The sequence below is a fragment of the Salmo salar genome, chromosome ssa10 (assembly GCF_905237065.1).
Source record: "Salmo salar chromosome ssa10, Ssal_v3.1, whole genome shotgun sequence".
In the NCBI taxonomy this organism is placed as follows: Eukaryota; Metazoa; Chordata; class Actinopteri; order Salmoniformes; family Salmonidae; genus Salmo; species Salmo salar.
In genome coordinates this window covers 105418405-105439961 of record NC_059451.1, presented here as the reverse complement: position 1 = coordinate 105439961, position 21557 = coordinate 105418405, and the positions used below count along the sequence as shown (strand labels likewise).

General features: G+C 43.2%; 1 protein-coding gene across 30 annotated transcripts in view; it reads right to left on the bottom strand.

The window, feature by feature from the left end:
* The window catches only part of LOC106561386 (protein-methionine sulfoxide oxidase mical3a), a 157517-nt gene that overhangs the window by 68146 nt on the left and 67814 nt on the right, over positions 1-21557 (bottom strand). For all 30 annotated transcript variants that reach the window (XR_006757069.1, XR_001318787.2, XR_006757070.1 and 27 more), the window contains 11 exons: positions 14801-15194; positions 14375-14582; positions 14052-14168; positions 13693-13794; positions 12833-12988; positions 9097-9197; positions 7218-7475; positions 6702-6817; positions 6305-6431; positions 4071-4167; positions 1219-1366 (listed from right to left, as the gene is read on the bottom strand). Coding sequence is in view for 27 of the 30 variants with exons in the window: in XM_045688313.1 (XP_045544269.1) it covers positions 1219-1366; positions 4071-4167; positions 6305-6431; positions 6702-6817; positions 7218-7475; positions 9097-9197; positions 12833-12988; positions 13693-13794; positions 14052-14168; positions 14375-14582; positions 14801-15088 (1718 nt within the window). In the remaining 3 variants the exon portion in view is untranslated. The remainder of the gene's footprint in view (positions 1-1218; positions 1367-4070; positions 4168-6304; positions 6432-6701; positions 6818-7217; positions 7476-9096; positions 9198-12832; positions 12989-13692; positions 13795-14051; positions 14169-14374; positions 14583-14800; positions 15195-21557) is intronic.

Sequence of the window (21557 nt, the reverse complement as noted above, 5' to 3'; positions counted from 1 at the left end):
TCAGTCAATTTAAATAAATAAAAAAGGCCCTAATCTATGGATTTCAGATGACTGGGCAGGGGTGCAGCCATGGTTGAGCTTTGGAGGGCATAGGCCAACCCGCTTGGCAGCCAGGCCCACCCACTTAGGAGCCAGCCCTGGCCAATCAGAATGAGTTTTTCCCCCAAAAAGGGCTTTATTAGACAGAAATACTCCTTAGCATCCCCCCCCCAACATCATTCCCACAGCATGATGCTGCCACCACCATGCTTCACTGTAGGGATGGTCTTTCAGGGTGATGAGAGCTGTTGGGTTTGCACCAGACATAGCGTTTTCCTTGATGGCCTAGTCTCATCTGACCAGAGTACCTTCTTCCATATGTTTGGGGAGTCTCCCACATGCCTTTTGGCGAACAACAAACGTCTTTGCTTATTTTTTTCTTTAAGCAATTGCTTTTGTCTGGCCACTCTTCCGTAAAGCCCAGCTCTGTGGAGTGTACAGCTTAGAGTGGTCCTATGGACAGATACTCCAATCTCCGCTGTGGAGCTTTGCAGCTCCTTCAGGGTTATCTTTGGTCTCTTTGTTGCCTCTCTGATTAATGCCCTCCTTGCCTGGTCCGTGAGTTTTGGTGGGTGGCCCACTCTTGGCAGGTTTGTTGTGGTGCCATATTCTTTCTATTTTTTAATAATATGTATTTTATGTATTTTAATAATATTTTTTTACAACCCTACCGTGATCTGTATTTCTCCACATATTTGTCCCTGACCTGCTTGGAGACCTCCTTGGTCTTCATGGTGCCCCTTGCTTAGTTGTGTTGCAGACTCTGGGACAGGTGTAGTACAGGTTATGGACACTTAGATTGCACACAGATGGACGTAACTAGTTATGTGACTTCTGAAGGTAATTGGCTGCACCAGATCTTATTTAAGGGCTTCATAGCAAAGGGGGTGAATACATATGCACCCACCACTTTTTTTTCAACAATTTCTTTTTTTTGTTTCACTTCACCAATTTGGACTATTTTGTGTATGTCTATTAAATGAAATCCAAATAAAAATCAATTTAAATTACAGGTTGTAATGTAACAAAATAGGAAAAATGCCAAGGTGGATGAATACTTTTGCAAGGCACTGTATGTAAATGTGATATTGTTTTGCTTTGTCATTATTGAGTATTGTGAATAAGGCTGTAACGTCTGAATTCTGAGTTCTTTCCGAATGCACTATATATATGACTCACATGAGGTCAGGTCTGTAGCGGTGGATGAGGGAACACAGGGCCATGCCACTCTTCCAGGACATGGTGAGGTCGGTCACACTGACTTTCCTGTAGCCCTCCGTCTGTCTCTGACACCAGTTCAGCAGCTTGCTTGAGCGAGCGATGGACTCTGGGAAAGGAAAAGCAGTCAGTGACTAGAGGATAATAACATGTTTGGGACCAGGGCTTAGGGTGTTTTAGACCAAACAGTCAGAAGTTTTGCTCTTTGGAGTGTTCATACAGTCATTGAACACTGGTCACTTCAATAATGTTTACATACCGTTTTACCTACTTTATATATGTATATACAGTATTCTAGTCATGGCTCATCCTATATAACTAGTGCTGTGCACAAATTTTCTATTCATATACTATCTTTACACACCATTATATACAGTACCAGTTTGGACACACGTACTCATTCAAAGGTTTTTATAAATGTTTTACTATTTTCTACATTGTAGAATAATAGTGAAGACATTAAAAACTGTGCAATAACACATATGGAATCATGTAGTAAAAAAACAAATAAATATTAAATATATTTTACATTTGAGATTCTTCAAAAAACATTTATTTTTACACTTTTTTGGTTACTACATGATTCCATATGTGTTATTTCATAGTTTTAAATGTCTTCACTATTATTCTACAATGTAGAAAATAGTAAAAATAAAGAAAAAGCCTGGAATGAGCAGGTGTCCAAACTTCCGACTGGTAGTGTACGCATGTATGTATATACAGTTTAAGTCGGAAGTTTAGATACACCTTAGACAAATACATTTATACTCAGTTTTTCACAATTCCTGACATTTAATCCCAGTAAAAATTCCCTGTCTTAGGGCAGTTAGGGACACCACTTTATTTTAAGACTGTGAAATGTCAGAATAATAGTAGAGAGAATGATTTACTTCAGTTTTTATTTCCTTCATCACATTCCCATTGGGTCAGAAGTTTACATGCACTCAATTAGTATTTGGTAGCATTGCCTTTAAATTGCTTAACTTGGGTCAAATGTTTCGGGTAGCCTTCTACAAGCTTCCCACAATAAGTTGGGTGAATTTTGGCCCATTCCTCCTGACAGAGTTGGTGTAACTGAGCCAGGTTTGTAGGCCTCCTTGCTCGCACATGCTTTTTCAGTTCTGCCCACAAATTTTCGAAAGGATTGAGGTCAGGGCTTTGTGATGGCCACTACAATACCTTGACTTTGTTGTCCTTAAGCCATTTTGCCACAACTTTGGAAGTATGCTTGGGGTCATTGTCCGGAGGAAGACCGAGACCGACGGAGGAAGACCCATTTGCGACCAAGCTTTAACTTCCTGACTGATGTCTTGAGATGTTGCTTCAATATATCCACATAGTTTTCCTACCACATGATGCCATCTATTTTGTGAAGTGCACCAGTCCCTCCTGCAGCAAAGCACCCCCACAACATGATGCTGCCACCCCGTGCTTCACGGTTGGGAAGGTGTTCTTCGGCTTGCAAGCCTCCCCCTTTTTCCTCCAAACATAACGATGGTCATTATGGCCAAACAGTTCTATTTTTGTTTCATCAGACCAGAGGACATTTCTCCAAAAAGTACAATCTTTGTCCCCATGTGCAGTTGCAAACCGTAGTCTGGCTTTTTTATGGCGGTTTTGGAGCAGTGGCTTCTGCCTTGCTGAGCGGCCTTTCAGGTTATGTCGATATAGGATTCGTTTTACTGTGGATGTAGATAATTTTGTACCCGTTTCCTCCAGCATCTTCACAAGGTCCTTTGCTGTTGTTCTGAGATTGATTTGTACTTTTCGCACCAAAGTACGTTCATCTCTAGGAGACAGAACGCATCCCCTTCCTGAGCGGTATGACGGCTGCGTGGTCCCATGGTGTTCATACTTGCGTACTATTGTTTGTACAGATGAACATAGTATCTTCAGGCGTTTGGAAATTGCTCCCAAGGATGAACCAGACTTGTGGAGGTCTACAATTCTTTTTCTGAAGTCTTGGCTGATTCCCTTTGATTTTCCCATGATGTCAATCAGAGGCACTGAGTTTGAAGGTAGGCCTTGAAATACATCCACAGGTACACCTCCAATTGACTCAAATGATGTCAATTAGCTTATCAGAAGCTTCTAAAGCCATGACATAATTTTCTGGAATTTTCCAAGCTATTTAAAGGCACAGTCAACTTAGTGTATGTAAACTTCTGACCCACTGGAATTGTGATACAGTGAATTATAAGTGAAATAATCTGTCTGTAAACAATTGTTGGAAAAATTACTTGTGTCATGCACAAAGTAGATGTCCTAACCGACTTGCCAAACTATAGTTTGTTAACAAGAAATTTGTGGGGTGGTTGAAAAACGAGTTTTAATGACTCCAACCTAAGCGTATGCAAACTTCCGACTTCAACTGTATGTATGTATGTATGTATGTATGTATGTATGTATGTATGTATGTATGTATGTATGTATGTATGTATGGTACCAGTCCAAAGTTTGTGCCATTTCACCATCCCATTAATGACCAGGTTAGTGAACACAAAGTAAATCAAATAAAATCAGTCCATCCATCAAGTCAGTTGCTTGTTTCTACAGTTAAGGACTATTATGAAGGAATCGTCAGATGGTCATGCATTTGGACCTCAGTCATTAATGATATTACCTTGGAAATGCTTCTCAAGCAGGTAATGGTCTAGGTTGAAAGCAATTCATTGTTACATTTCGGTGATTGTAATAACGTCCAGGTCCCAAAAACAAGAGACATGAATGACAATTAAATAATATGAACTTAACTAAATAACTGAATACATTTGCTATGAAACATCGTATAGCTTATTCTAAACACTACTTACCATTTCGGGTGAGCTTGGGTGTTGACGAGGTGACTACATTCTCCATTTCGATACGCATTTCACTGTTTGAATCCCCTGTGTCAATGAGGTGTTGTACCTGACAACAACAGAGTGGGGTGGGATTTCACATAAGACATCTTCCATAGGTCATAGCTACTGCCAGGAGTTTTTGCTGAGCATGCATCCGGACTGAAAAAAACTCTGCTTCTTAGTTATGTTTTGAGTTGCTGCCCTCCAGACGGAGGTTAAGGGTCCCACTGTTCAGGAAGAATAGGAACAAGGCAAGTTTCATTCCATCAGCCACCAGACTGCTGAACAGTGGGACATAGGAAAGATACAGGCCAAACACACAGTCGGACAGTAAGCCGCAGAGACTTTGAATTTGTAAAAAAGTAGATGTGTGACTTGTGTACTAACTTTCTAGTTTTACATACGGCATGTAATAATATTACATGTGTTGTGTATTTGAAAGTCTTTTTTTTAACCTTTATTTAACTAGGCAAGTCAGTTAACTTCTTTGGGAACGTGGGGCATTATTGAGTAGCTTGGATGAATAAGGTGCCCAGAGTAAACTGCCTGCTACTCTGGCCCAGAAGCTAAGACATGCATATTATTAGTAGATTCGGATAGAAAACACTCTGAAGTTTCTAAAACTGTTTGAATGATGTCTGAGTATAACAGAACTCATATCGCAGGCGAAAACCTGAGAAAAATCCAACCAGGAAGTGGGAAATCTGAGGTTTGTGGTTTTTCAAGTGATTGCCGATCCAATATACAGTGTAAATTTGGTCAGATTGCACTTCCTAAGGCTTCCACTAGATGGCAACAGTCTTTAGAACATTGTTTCAGGCTTCTATTGTAAAAGGGGCGCGAATAAGAGCTGTCCGAACCAGTGGTCTGGCTGAAAGCCTTTAGTTTAGTCACGTGCGCGGCCGTGAGCACGAGCTCCGTTCCCTTTCATTTAAAAAGACAAAGGAATTGTCCAGTTGGAATATTATTGAAGATTTATGATAAAAACATCCTAAAGATTGATTCTATACATCGTTTGACAGTTTGACATTACAAACTGTAATGGAACTTTTGGAATAGTGAACTAAACGCGCAAACAAAATGGAGGTATTTGGACATAAAGATTAACTTTATCGAACAAAACGAACATTTATTGTGGAACTGGGATTCCTGGGAGTGCATTCCGATGAAGATCATCAAAGGTAAGTGAATATTTATAACACTATTTCTGACTTTTGTTGACTCCACAACATGGCGGGTATCTGTATGGCTTGTTTTGGTGGCTGAGTGCTGTACTCAGATTATCGCATGGTGTGCTTTCACCGTAAAGCTTTTTTTGAAATCTGACACAGCGGTTGCATTAAGGAGAAGTTTATCTATAATCCTATGCATAACACTTGTATCTTTCATCAAAGTTTATGATGAGTATTTCTGTAAATTGATGTGGCTCTGCAAAATCACCGGATGTTTTGTAGGCAAAAACTGAACATAACGCGCCAATGTAAACTGAGATTTTTGGATATAAATATGAACTTTATCGAACAAAACATAGATGTATTGTGTAACATGAAGTCCTATGAGTGCCATCTGATGAAGATCATCAAAGGTTAGTGATTAATTTTATCTCCATTTCTGCTTTTTGTGACTCCTCTCTTTGGCTGGAAAATGGCTGTATGTTTTTTTGTGACTAGGCACTGACCTAACATAATCGTATGGTATGCTTTCGCCGTAAAGCCTTTTTGAAATCAGACACTGTGGCTGGATTAACAAGAAGTTTATCTTTAAAATGGTGTATAATACTTGTATGTTTGAGGAATTTTAATTATGGGATTTCTGTTGTTTTGAATTTGGCGCCCTGCAATTTCACTGGCTGTTGTCGAGGTGGGACGCTAGCGTCCCACATATTCCAGAGAGGCTAACCACTAGGCTACCTGCCGAATCCTGACATCACAATGAAATGGACAATAAAGTATATCGTATCGTGTGTGTGTGTGTGTGTGTGTGTGTGTGTGTGTGTGTGTGTGTGTGTGTGTGTGTGTGTGCGCGCATCTCTCTAGTTACTCAGACACTGGGTTTTCATTCACAAGACAATTAGGTAGTCATGACAAAGGTTAGGTAGTCAGTCCTGGCCCTACTCAAACTGGATATCATACACAGAGCATTATGGGTACTGTAGTTCATCATGTTACAATCACACAGTCCTATGATCTCAGTGTATACACTACCTGGTTGGGCCGTAGGAAGTGGAGGCTGATGTTAGGGTAGCGCGTGGTGGGATCCACACTGTAGTGGCTGAAATTTTTACTGATGTTCTCTGGCGTTGTCTGAGGCAGCAGGCGATATATGCTCTCCCTGAAAAAGAGGAGACCATGGTTACTGAATTATAGAAGGCAACAGAACAGAGGATTCAAAACATTCCATTCAGAGCTCCAGAGGCTCTTATTCCATTACAACTACAGGAGGGGCTGACATTGGAGCACTCAGAGATAAAGCACTCGGAGATAACAGTGTGTCGAGGGTGTGTGAGTGTATGAGAGAGAGAGGGATAAAGAGTATGTGTGTGAGAGTGTGAAAGTCTGATGTGCGAGTATAATGTGCGTGTTATGACGTCTGCTCCCTCACCTCTCAGCCAGCACGTCCAGAGGGGTGTTTCCCTGGGCCCAGCTCTTCACCATCCAGCCTGAGTCCATGGCTGCCAGGAAACCCCGGGCTATACCAGTGCCCATGGGCCAGAAGGGCTAGAGAGAGGGACAAATACAGTAACATGGTGAACTCCCAAGTAAGCACACAGAGAATAATAACATCTACTTAAACAATACACCTTTTTAAAATATATATATATATATTTAAAAATGGTGTATTGTTTAAGTAGATTTTATTATATTATATATATATATATATATACACACACATTTTTGTTAATGTAAAATTGTCTGTATTAAGTAAGCAAACGTCAGTCCACGTCATCCTTGATAACTTGAATCGCTCTCTCGATTCACTGTAATTTCTCCACACACATGCTCACGCTTTACTCCCATTTGTATACACAAGACTAAGACACTACCTTATCCAGAGTGACTGACAGAGTATATCTTCTAAGTCAGACTGAAACACCCTCTGCCCAGTAGCCTTCCTCACCTCCAGTAGACTGTCCCCCACCAGAGACACCAGTAGCTGGCGTCCATTGCGTTGGCGCACGAGTGCCGCATTTTCTGAGGCGTACATGCAGGTGAAGTCGAACATGGCCACGTCGGGCTGTCCGTAGTGGTTGATAGCAAAGTCCAGAGTGGGCAGCTGGTGGTTGGTGGAGAAGTCTGCGGCCTCGCGGGCGTAGGAGAGAAGAGCCTCCTGGTCCACATTAGCCCTAGACAGCAGCATCTCTGTGTCTGCATAATCCTGGAGAAGACGGAGGTTAGATGGCTCAGATGACTGGAGGACTGAGAGACACTGAGGATAAGAGAGTGCATGTAACATGGCCTGTCACGCAGAGAATGGAGCATGACATCCATGCAGTGGTATTTGGAAAAGGAGATATTTTACACAGGAGGTTAGCCTTGACCACCAAAGCAGTTATTTCATTCCAAATCAAGCCAATGTCATTCTGAAGTAATATTGAATTGAATAAATATAGGGCCATTTAAATGTCTTTAATGCCTAACTCCCTGCTACTCTGTGTAGCGAGACGCCTATCGGTCTCCAGAGCGTAGCATCAAAATCAAGGCCTGCTTTAAATGACTGTTTTGAAAGAGGGCAGTGAGAGGTACATTCTTTTCCTTCCCTGGCTAGGCTGGGCCGGCACCGCCAGGCTGACTGACTTCCCTGGCTAGGCTGGGCCGGCACCGCAAGGCTGACTGACTTCCCTGGCTAGGCTGGGTCGGCACCGCCAGGCTGACTGACTGGTGAGATGGATGGGTGGGGAGGGGTAGACAGAGGATCTGAGAGGGTGTTGTTCTCTGATTCATGGTGCTGGGTGGAAGTGTGGACCCGACCCAGCACTCTCCTGCCTGTCTGCCTGCCTGCCTGCCAACCTCCCCTTTCCCTGGGGCAGGATGGAGCATTAAAGAGAGACTAGGGAGTGATTTCCATTGCTATAAAAGGACCTCGCTTGGAAGTAAGTCATCTTGTAGAAAAGAGAGTGTGAGCAGCAAGGGGTCTGTCCACCCACACCCCCATTGCAACACACACACACACAGCTCATTAGGGATTATGCAAACTTGGCAGGTGTGGAGACGGGCGACCCCATGTGAAAACAGTGAAGTCTGAAACACAGGACATAGTGTGTCCACTCTCACGTCCTCCCTCAGCCTACAGCCTGGCCCAACTCATCAGGGTCATATTCATTAGTGCACACTTGTAGCAAAACTTTTGCAACTGAAATTGATTCAGTCCATTTTCTTCCCTTTGATGGCTAATGACTATGACCCAGCACAAGACCTACAGGGCCCTGTTCAGCCATTCAACTGTATTGCCCTGATTATGACTGCTGATGAAAACTCAGTAGGTGCTAATTAAAAAATCCAATCCAATTATCAAAAGGGTAACACTTCCCAACTACTTGAATGCCTTGGTAACAATTTTGATTTGCAAAACATTACCAAACACCCCCCCTCCCTCCCCCCCACGGTTTTCATCTCAAAGTGAGATAGAAATGCAGTGGCAACCGTTACTGGAACATGAAAGCTGAACTTCTAAGAGATGTCCTAATGTCCTAAAAGCTTGTGACTGATTTCCTGTGGAAAGTGCCCAGTCTAGTCAAAGGAAACAGCAGTGTCCTGAAGTGAAGTGTTGGGAGTGGGACACAAACTCATTAAATGTGGTTGAGCTGGTGATTTGTTCCTGGCACAGTTTTGGCTTGGTCCTTAGGCAGGGAGCAGGCACACAGAGGGATAAAGTGTGTGTGTGTGTGTGTGTGTGTGTGTGTGTGTGTGTGTGTGTGTGTGTGTGTGTGTTGTGTACGAGAGAGATAGCTCCAGATGTGTCTCTCTCCCCCTCTGCGACCGCCCCTTTGATCACTCACATGCAGAATGACTCCCTTCTCCAGCAGGCTCTGCTTCTTGGCAGTCATGACAAAGTAGTGCGTGTCATCCTTGTAGTAGACAATGTTTTCTAGGTCAATTCCTACAGAGTCAATAGAAAGAGAGAGTTCTGTTATTTACTTTTGGAAAAACCAAGGTTGTTTCTATGGCTATAGCTGCTCCTATGGCTGCTCTATTGGTTGTCTTTGTTAGGGGATTGAGGACAACGTCGGCGATTACACGACCCAGGAGACAAAACTAAAGGCCCATATAGACGGGGCTAGCTCAGCGCCAAGCTCTCATGGCATGGGATCAAAATGTTTAATTGAGAAATGGGAACAGATTTCAGCTCCCAATCAAGAAGTGCCTCTTTGTTGACATTTTCCCTAACCCATTGATAAACCATGCAGATAGAAACTGACGGGCTCAGAGATGACGCATGGCAACATAAAACTATTCCTAGGTGATACAATTCATTTATCTACAGTTCCTTCAGAAAGTATTCACACCACTCAGAGGTGACTTTGAAACAGTTAGAGTTTAATGACTGTGATAGGAGAAAACTGAGGATGGATCAACAACATTGTAGTTACTCCACAAAACTAACCTAATTGACAGAGTGAAAAGTAGGTAGCCTATTCCAAAACATGCATCCAGTTTGCAACAATGCACAAATTTTCAAGCATAGTGGTGGCATAGTGGGTATTCTTGTAATTGTTATGGAATGGGGAGTTTCAGGATAAAAAATAAACGGAATGGAACTAAGTACAGTCAAAATCCTAGAGGAAAACCTAGTTTATTCTGCTTTCCACCAGACACTGGGAGATGAATTCACCTTTCAGCAGGACATTAACCTTAAACACAAGGCCAAATATACACTGAGTGTTCAAAATATTATGAATGCTCTTTCCATGACATAGACTGACCAGGTGAATCCAGGTGAAAGCTAGGATCCCTTACTGATGTCACTTGTTAAATCCACTTCAAATCAGTGTAGATGAATGGGAGGAGACTTTTAGACTTGAGACACAGATTGTGTATGTGTGCCATTCAGAGGGTGAATGGGCAAGATAAAATATTTAAGTGGCTTTGAACGGTGTATGGTAGTAGTTGCCAGGCGCACCGGTTTGAGTGTCTCAAGAACTGCAACGCTGCAGGGTTTTTCACGCTCAACAGTTTGTGTGTATCAAGAATGGTCCTCCACCAAAAGGACACCCAGCCAACCTGACAACTATGGGAAGCATTGGAGTCAACATGGACAAGCATCCCTGTGGAATGCTTTCGATACCTTGTAGAGTCCAACTCAATATTAGGAAGGTGTTCTTAAAGGGACATTTCTAAATGTTCAACATCATATTCATCATCTCCAGCACCACCACAAAGTCAACATATGTGAAAATGGCACGTTTCTATGTTTGTAGTAAAAAATATAGAAAATAAGTGTTTCCAATGACATCATCAACCAGTTAGTAGACAATTTGTAGGCAATGCCTACTCATAATGGTTAAACATCACACGATGCACACTGATGATGTAATTGGAAACACGGTCTTATTTTACTACAAAACATAGAAATGCGCAATGTTGAAATGTGTGCTGGAGATGATGAATATGAAGTTGAACATGTTTCTTTCATGTTTTGAACACTCAGTGTTCACTGGAGTTGCTTACCAAGAAGACAGTAAATGTTCCTGAGTGGATGAGTTGCAGTTTTGACTAAAATCTGTTTGAGAATCTATGGCAAGACTTGAAAATGGTTGTCTAGCGATTATTAACATGTCTGGGCTAGGGGGCAGTATTTTCACGGCCGGATAAAAAAACGTATCCGATTTAAACTGGTTACTACTCTTTCCCAGAAACGAGAATATGCATATTATTAGTAGATTTGGATAGAACACTCTGAAGTTTCTAAAACTGTTTGAATGGTGTCTGTGAGTATAACAGAACTCATATGGCAGGCAAAAACCTGAGAAAATTCCATGCAGGAATTTGCCTGTCTGAGAAATTGTAGTTCTTCTTTCTAGTCCCTTTCGAAACTACAGTATCTCTGGGGTTACGTTGCACTTTCTAAGGCTTCCATTGGCTCTCTAAAGCCTTCAGAAAGCGGATTGAGGCGTCTCCTGTCTCTGGGCAGAGTATGGTAGCTCAGTTTGTCAGTGGTCTGCCTAGTGAGAAAGAGATTGGAGATGCGCGGTCCCGCGACCATGCTGTTTTTTCTTTCCCTCTTTCAATGAATACACTATTGTCTGGTTGGAATATTATCGCTATTTTACGAGAAAAATACCATAAAAATTGATTTTAAACAGCGTTTGACATGCTTCTAAGTACGGTAAAGGAACATTTAGAATTCTTTTGTCTCGAAATGCGCTCGCGCGTTACCCTTTGGATAGTGACCTGAACGCACAAACAAAACGGAGGTATTTGGACATAACTATGGAATATTTGGAACAAAAACAACATTTCTTGTGGAAGTAGCAGTCCTGGGAGTGCATTCTGATGAAGCAAAGGTAATTCCATTTTTCTAATAGTAATTCTGAGTTTAGTGAGTCCCGAAGTTGACGGGTGTCACAATAGCTAGCCGTGATGGCTGAGCTATGTACTCAGAATATTGCAAAATGTGCTTTCGCCGAAAAGCTATTTTAAAATCTGACATAGCGATTGCATAAAGGAGTTCTGTATCTATAATTCTTAAAATAATTGTTATGTATTTTGTCAACGTTTATGGTGAGTAATTTAGTAAATTCACCGGAGGTTTTGGGTGGGAATGCTAGTTCTGAACATCACATGCCAATGTAAAAAGCTGTTTTTGGATATAAATATGAACTTGATTGAACAAAACATGCATGTATTGTATAACATAATGTCCTAGGAGTATCATCTGATGAAGATCAAAGGTTAGTGCTTCATTTAGCTGTGTTTTGGGTTTATGTGAAATATATGCTTGCTTGGAAAATGGCTGTGTGATTATTTGTGGCTATGTACTCTCCTAACATAAACTAATGTTTTGCTTTCGCTGTAAAGCCTTTTTGAAATCGGACAATGTGGTTAGATTAACGAGAGTCTTGTCTTTAAAATGGTGTAAAATAGTCGTATGTTTGAAAAATTGAAATTATTGCATTTTTGAGGTTTTCTATTTCGCGCCACGCTCTTCCACTGGCTGTTGAATAGAGTGGGACGTTGACGTGCCACCTAGCCCAGAGAGGTTAACAACCAAATTTGACAGAGCTTGAATAATTTTGAAAATAATAAAATGGGCAAATATTGTACAATCCAGGTGTGGAAAGCTCTTAGAGACTTACCCAGAAAGACTCTGTAATCGCTGCCAAATGTGATTCTAACATGCATCTACTCAGGTGTGTTAATACTTATGTAAAGTAGATTGCTAATTTATTGAAAATGAAATACAGCTAACATTTCGAAAAACATGTTTTCACTTTGTCATTATGGGGCATTGTGTGTAGATGGGTGAGAAAAAACATATTTAATCCAATTTGAATTCAGGCTACAACAACATGTGGAACAAGTCAAGGGGTCTGAATACTTTCTGAAGGCACTGTATGTGCTCATCAGCTATTACATTTTTTTGTGTATCACCTAAATCTATAACAATGTGTAAAATTTTACTAAAAGCCTAGAATTATAATGCTTTATAACTTGTTATAAGCACCTATGAGCCTTTATAACATCTTATAACGAGGATTATTACATGTTATCTCTCCCTATGGCAAAATGACTGACCCGTGGCTTCCCGGAGGTCCTGGAAGAACTTCTGGTTGAAGATGAAGGCCACTCCACTGATCTCCTCCACCTTGGCCTCGGCCGTGGTGTTCCTGTTGATAAAGTTGGCCGTGATGGCGATGGCCAACTTGCCTCGGAACTCCTTCCTCCTGAACCCTGTTTGGAGGAGAGGAAGGAGACAGGATGTAAAATGTTAGACTCCGGTCAGTGTCATTATGTAGACAGTGAATGTCAGCGTTCTTTGTTAGGTTCAGAAATGAAGAGAACATTTCCTTGTATTACACACTACTCACATGTTTGTAAAAGAGAAAAGGAGAAATGAAGGTGGCGCTTGTTAGGCTTTGATGCACACTGTCATTGACTAACTATCAATGTAACTGCAAGACTTTTTAATAATCTCATGTAAGGTTGCAGGCTGAGTACGGACACTGTATGAAGTGACTACTGGCTAGCCCTGAGGGAAACTGCTTCCCCTCCCCTCTAGAGAGAATCTCTAAAGTGGTTTCAGCAGGCACCAGCAGCAGCAGAGGAGAGGGGTCAGAGCAGTCCACACACTACAGGGCTCCCAGTGCTGCTGAGGGATGTTAGCTCATACAGGAAACAGACAGCCAATTCACAGGTTCCTGCTCCGCTCCAGTGAGAGGCCATGGAGGATTGCTCTCTGAAAACGGATGGAATGAGGGAGGGCCGGGGAGACTCACATCACATGTGCACAACATGAGGCAGGAAAAGAGGGAGTGAGAGACGAGAAGAGAGGTTTGGACCCGTAAACCAACCACAGGTGTGTTCTTGAGGGCTACAGTTCTCATGGTGTTTTACACAACTAATTTTGAACCATGCGTTTTTTTGTTGCTTTTTACCTGCCAGCGTGTTTCTTCTTCCGTCTGCCCCAATGATGACGTCAAACTCTAACTCGTTGACTGGGTGTGTCCTGGGGTGGACCTCAGCCCTCCACCCTATCCCTGCAAAAACAAGCAAGACAAGACATGTAATGTTGTATTATTTAGCATATGATTTTACTTTTTCCTTCACTGACAACCATGTGGGATGAGAGAGAGCTCTCTGTTAGAACTGTGGCATACAGTAACAGTACAGTAACACATGGCCCTTCCTTGTTCCCATACATTTTTGGATGAAGAGCAGTCACGTCATATGACATGGGTCTTAATGCAGTCATGTGACAGGGGTCTATAGAGCAGTCACTTCACAAGGGTCTTACTCTCGTTCTCCTGGTCCTCGGGGGGCTCGATGAGACCCTTGAACTCCACATTGACATGGATCTCGATGCCCAGGAGCAGGGCCACCTTCAGCAGCATCAGTTGGAGCTGGCGGATACCTGCACAGAGAGTCAAACAGATTAGAGGAGAACATTTAGTAGCTTCAACAACTGAAAAGACCGCAATGTTACAGCTGATCTATGGTCCTGGAAAGCACCAGAAGTCTTCTCCTCATAGATGATAATGCTGTACACAGTAAAACATGAAATCATTTTCTAAAAGACAGAGAGTAGGAAATGGGAGTAGGATAGTCTTATCCACTCACTGATATGGTCGATGGCTCCGGCGCAGAACTTTCCGTGGAATTTCTTTGCCCCGAGGCCCCTGAGGTCCTGGATGGAGAAGGGCCACAGGTGGAGCACATTGTTCCTGGAGAAAGCATCTCTCTTCTCCAGCAGCACCACCTTGGCCCCCAGGAAGCCCAGCTCGATGGCCGTCCGCAGGCCACATGGTCCCGCCCCGATGATCAGACACTAAGGACGGGGAAAATGTAGCATATACAGTACTAGAGCTGGCTGATATTAAGATATTATCGAATACTGGCGATATCGATTATCGCAAAATATTACAATATTCAACAAGGGCAAATAGACAATATTACAATGTGAATATGGGCCCAACCCAATTATATACAGAACAATTATCTCAGGTACTTTGAACAAGGATATGAGACAGAAAAAAAGTCACATACCTTGGAGTTGGCACATGCTCGTCCCTTCTTGTACTCCTTCTGGCCAGCCCGCTTGTCTAGCTTAACCCAGAGTGCCTTTGCCTTCCAGTAGTTGAGCCTGGACTTGAGCTTGTGGTAGAAGATCCGGTACTCACAGGGCTTGAGATCCAGATGGTCACAGAGCTCCTGGAAGGCTTTGAGCGTGCCCTTACAGGTGGAGGCCTGGGTAAAGCGGTCAAACATTACGTGGGCAGGGTTCACCCGCTCCCCTGTGGTGGTGAAGCCTCCAGGATCCCCCATGGTCCCCATGGACCTGCAACCCTCTCAGGGGCCTCTGGTCAGGCCCCAGCCCCTGGCTCTAGCACGCACTCCGCTCTGGTGAGGCCTTTAGCTCCCTGTCTCAAGCATCTTCGTTCTGTCAGGGAGCGAGAAGACAAGCACAATTATTACTGAGTTAGGAGAATGTCTGCATATTTCACAAGGTCATCAAGACCCATTACTGAGGCTGATTTGGAATTTCCTTTTTTTTCCTTTTCACTAGGCAAGTCAGTTAAGAACAAATTCTTATTTACAATGATGGGCTACACCGGCCAAACTAGGGCCAATTCTGTGCCACCCTATGGAACTCCCAATCACGGCCGGTTGTGATACAGCCTGGAATCGAACGAGGCTGTCTGTAGTGACGCCTTAAGCGTCTTAAATGATCTTCAATAGGAACTTGCTGGACATACCACAGGTGACAGTGTAGACTCTCTCCTTTATGCTGTTCTATTAATAGTCTATCAAGGAGTGATCCAGCAGGATCTAATGGGATATCATGTTCCATTCCTGCAGGATTCCTGCAGGATATCAAGTCCACTGCATAATAAACAGGGTATGAAAGATTGGCCTAATCAGCTATAAATGCCAGAACATCAACAGCAACAAAATATCCATAGGCTGATTGTACATGAGAATTTGAATTACTACAATCAAGCTGTTCAGCCTTTGACTGACCCTTCCTTGCCCTTCCTCTCATCACAAGCATCGGCTGTGACTGCTTGCCATTATGTTGGTGAAATCCCTCTGTGATCAATTACAAGACAGCCTCTTTTACATAAATGCAATGCTTGTAAGGGAGGTAGCCTACCTAGCTAGCCAACCAAAGAGTGGTCTTTGTTGCAGTGCCAGTGTTTCCTGACTGTTTTTAGCTGACTGTGTTTGCTGATTGGCGAGGGCTTCTGTGGCCACAGGACCTTAACCCTGTTATCTAGGAATGAGGCCACTGCCACCGGAGACAGGAAGTCCACTGAACACACAGGCCAAACAGGAAAAGCAACAGGGGCACCAGTGAGCATGGAACGCCGCTCTCAGTGGTACAGGATTTCAGACTCTGGACACAGGAAGTCTTTCCTTCTGTCATCCCAAAACATTTAAAAAAAATGTTTTCAAATCCCATTCATTCAGCTTGTGGTGGTTTAATGGCACCAACAGTAGGCACCAGGCAATGTCTCTTGTTTATGAATGTTCACTTTCCTCTGTTCTGTTCACCTGCTAAAACATGCAGTGTGGTTTTAAAATGGTCTTGTTCTAGCCCCTTCAACGCAGGGGAGAGTTCCCTCACACATGTTGGTGTCTATAAATCAGCTGTCAGGTCTGGAATGCCTCTGTCTACTCTCTTCAAGACTGGATTAAAGTGCAGACTGTGCCCTTTAAAAACAGCCATAAGCCATATTTTACTAGTTCAATGCAGTGCACAGACATGCTAAAAAAAGGAAGAGAAAGCATGAGCAATGCAAACTGGTCAGCAGTGAATGAAAGGCAACAGCTCTGTACTCTACATGGTTTGATCCAACCATTTTTCTGAGCAATTGATGAGTTGATTGGTTTCAGATTTCCCCCAATTTTTTCAGGTTTTCACTCTCAGAATCACAGTTTTTTCATAGAAAAACACAATTGGATGTTCTAAGTAGGCTACACAACAATGCTATCTAGGATTTTATTTTTTTAAATGTACCTACCCTTTAATTCAAGTGCACATTCACCTAGCACTGTTGTTTGGTTAGCTGTGTTTCTGAAGCGCACATGTGATGGAGTTTGCAAAACAAATTCCCACTGGATTAATGCAAATAATCCTGATATGATTCTGCCTGGTATGCTAGGACAGCAGAGTCCCTGCCCATCTTCCGAAAACACCCGAAACCCTACCTCTTCAAAGAGAAGCCCACGGCTGTTCTATTCATTCTATTTCTATGGCAGAACATGTAGTCAGGAGCGTACATGTTACTATTCAAAACGGTTAATACGGTGACCGCGGGCATTTGGCTAGCCAATTACAGTCATCCAAAATTCCATGACCATCACAGCCCTAGTGATGGCAACAATTTAGCAGCAGCGGTGTGCCACAGCTAAATTAATACAGGGGGAAACAGTGCTGACCTAGGACCTGTTAGTGTCAGACAAGACTAGATTGTGAGGCAGGTACATGGGCTCCAAATCGCTGTTTCGCACCTTGCCAACTCCTCATCGCTGTCAAAACAACTAGGCTCTGGATTTGGCTCTCCCTCCCAGCTCTGGAAGTGCAGCACCAGCAGAGGTGGCCTCTCCACATTCGCCCCCTTATCCCTTTCCTCGACACCACCTCCATGCTTCTGCTCTCCCTAAATACCTCAAAGGGCTCCTTGAGAAGGCTTTCTGCACCTGTGGGTTCAGTCTGTGTGGGTTCACCTGATGATGTACACTAGCCACCCGCATAGGTGGACTGGTTCAGTTCTTCCCTGTAACTTGGATAACCTCTGAAATATACCAGCAGCAGACTAGAACTATATAGTAGAACTATGAACAAGAAAGTATCTATTTCTGGGATTCTCGGTTCATACAAGGTGTACGTTTCCTCAAACTGAATGTAGTGGAACTTCAAAAACACCTCTGAAGTTAGTCCTCAAGGTCCATAAATAAATGTGTGTGCCCTGACTGCCCTCTATGGGAGATTCTCGGCTGAAAACAGGGGGTCAGAATAAGACTTTAAACAGCACGAGAGGGGAGAGGAGAACAGTCCCACTACTGGAACACTGAGGTCAAGAAGAACCAGAAAAGCAGAGTAAACATTTCCCAGATTCCAGTGCACAAAGTATCTTGGTCTCCTTGTTTTCTCTGGCAGGACAATATCACCCTTTTGAGACTGGCTGAAATTGAGCCGAGCCTGAAAGTTAACTTTAGAAGCGCTCACTGTGGTAATTCCCACACTGACTCACTGGGACCGAAGGATTTACTCTCAAGGTCCTGGAAACCCAAACCGCGAGGCTCTAGTCTGGAGGAGGACACATCATGCGAGATCAGAGGAGGAGCAAGGAGCACTCCCCCAGAATCACAGCCCCGTGGCACACTTCACCTCACTACAACCCAGAAATGACTCAAGTTTGGGCGGGGTGGGGGGGTTGGCCGGGTGATTCAAGCCAGACAGTCAACACAGGATGTGCCATGTCACCGGTGTGCAAGTATGCTACAGTGTGCTTCCAGAGAAGACTATAATTAGATGGGCTAGAGCAATGTGGATACTCATATTATCCACGCCACAGGAAATGCTATGCAGGCATCTCTGTTACATAGAGTAGGTATAAATAAAACTCAGCACATTAAGAACTAGCCTATCACATTTCAGTGGCGGGAACTTTTACGGCACCATTTACGAATGGGAGAAGGGCATTGACATGAACAAATCATGGACATTATAGAAATAGCTAAGTGACATCTAGAGTGAGAAAGGGTGGGATGGGAGAAACAGGAATGGCCACTCAATGCAAACAATTCAAGCTTTTCCAAAGATGAAGCCTGTGAATCAAGATGTTTATTGTGTAGGCCTATTCAGGTGTCCTTAAATCAGACCCCCAGCACAGTGTTTCTATGGGTAAGAAACAAATGAAATACAAAGCAGCAGCAAAATATAATTTGCATCATTCTCTGCCTCACAAAGCAAATATGTTGTGGCATCTGGACACATGGCAGGCTTTCACATGTACACATAGTATACACACACACACACACACACACACACACACACACACACACACACACACACGTTAGCTCAGACACACACACAAATTTAAAGGGTACACACAAGCGCAAACACTCACAGACAAACACACACACAATCAAGCAAACGAACACATTCATATGAGGTTGGATTACATCACTCTGGTTAGCAAATAAAGCGGATTACATGTTTGAATGGACATTTGCTGTCCATTGGTTGTTTGACATTTAACCTTTATTTAACTAGGCAAGTCAGTTAAGAACAAATTCTTATTTACATATGACGGCCTACACTGGCCAAATCCTAAGAACGCAGGGTCAATTGTGTGTGCCGCCCTATGGGACTCCCAATCACGGACGGTTGTGATACAGCCTGGAATCGAACCAGGGTCTGTAGTGATGCCTCTAACACTGAGATGCAGTGCCTTAAACCACTGCGCCACTCGGGAGCCAAAACATGGAGTCGACTTTAGACATTCATTCATGACATATATTCTGTCGGTTCAGAGAGGATCTTGGAGAGATGGTCTGAGGTCCCAGACACAATAAAACAGACAAAGTGCCCATGCTTCAACCTAAGACTAAAGTGTTCATTCTCCACAGCAGATGATCAAAGCCTTTAGACTGAGAAAGGAGCAAAGAAACCCTCAATCATCCAATGTCTCCCTCCTCCTTTACCTCCTTTTCCTTTTCCAGATTCTGCTTCCCTTTGTCATTCCCTTCTCTCCTCTCTTTTTCTTTGTTCCACAAGAAGCGTTCTCCGGGTGAACTCCGTGACGGGAGTCTCCAGAGACTGTTCGAGAAAGGGCTCCCCATGCTCCAGACACTCTGCTGTCTGAACTAAAACACAGCATGATGACGGCATGATGTCATACCCTCCACAGAGCAGTCAGGTGGTGTAGATGAAGTGAACACCACTCCTGGGGGACCAGAGGGACCTGGGTAATCACAGTGGTACAGCTAGTGTGTCATCACACATCACACTAGGCTGTTTAAGGTAGAGTAGTCTCAGTGACAGACGAATAGCTAGTCAGTGCATGCAAAATGTGGTTCTAGAGAGACTGGGAACTGAAGCAAAATTGGACAAAGAAGGGATAAACTAGGACAGTCAGAACACAAAACATGTTTCATTCTTGCTCACATTAGGCCTGTGACTGTCCTTTTCTGAGCAAAAAAAAAAGTTTTTATTTCCATTGTTGGACATAAAAGACGAACTAATTATTTTTTTAAGAAGCAGGAAATCAACTCCAAGTGATTTTAATGTAAGAAATCTGTTCCCAAGTATTCCCACGCATAATAGAGACACACTTGATCATATACAAAACATAAGCAAGGTTTGAAAGGATTATGTTTTAGTCAAATATATCTGTTAGGGATTCTTGCAGTCAATTTGCAGTCTACAAATTATTTGTAATCATGTTCCTGCCCACCGACCATCCGCTCAACAACAAAAAATGTCATATATATATATATATTTAAAAATCGGCCCACGGCTGAATCTAGTTGATGATCCCTGATATACAGGGTCAATTCCAATACCATATTTACAATGTGCAGGGATACTGGAGTGATGGAGGCAGACATGTAAAGGGGTAAGGTGACTAGGCTACAGGTGATAAGATAAACAGAGTTGCAGCCGATAATATGTGTTATGCAGTTATGGGGCACATACAGACTATGGACCTGGACATACAGTACCATACTACCTACGTTCTATATCATTCTTTGCACAAGTCGCTTTTACTGGACCTTTACTGGGCTTTCAAAAGGGAAACCCAGGAGTGAGCAGTGATGCCAGCCTACCAGATGAGCTAAATGCCTTTTATGCTTGCTTTGAGGCAAGCAACACTGAAGCATGCATGAGAGCACCAGCTGTTCCAGACGACTGTGTGATCCCGCTCTCCGTAGCCGATGTGAGCAAGGTCAACATTCACAAAGCCGCAGGGCCAGATGGATTACCAGGACGTATACTCAAAGCATGCGCCGACCAACTGGCAAGTGGCTTCACTGACATTTTCAACCTCTCCCTGGCCGAGTCCGTAATACCTACATTTTCAGACCACCATAGTCCCTGTGCCCAAAAAAGCGAAGGTAACCTGCCTAAATGATTACCGCCCCATAGCACTCACATCGGTAGCCATGAACTGCTTTGAAAGGCTGGTCATGGCTAACACCATTATCCCAGAAACCCTAGACCCACTCCAATCCACATACCACCCCAACAGATCCACAGATGACAATCTCTATTGCACTCCACACTGCCCTTTCACACCCGGACAAAAGGAACACCTATGTGAGAATGATATTCAAATCAAATGTTATTAGTCACATGCGCCGAATACAACAGGTTATGCTTACTTACGAGCCCCTAACCAACAACACAGCTTTAGAAATACGGATAAGAATAAAAGTAACAAGTAATTTAAGAGCAGCAGTAAAATAACAATAGCGAGACTATATAAAGGGGGGTACCGGTACAGAGTCAATGTGCGGGGACACCGGTAAGTTGAGGTAATATGTACATCAAGGTAGAGTTATTAAAGTGACTATGCATAGATGGTAACAACAGAGAGTAGCAGCTGTGTAAAAGAGGCGGGGCAATGCAAATAGTCTGGGTAGCCATTTGATTAGATGTTTAGGAGTCTTATTGCTTGGGGATAGAAGCCTCTTGGACCTAGACTTGGCGCTCCGGTACCACATGCCGTGCGGTAGCAGAGAGAACAGTCTATGACTAGGGTGGCTGGAATCTGACAATTTTTAGGGCCTT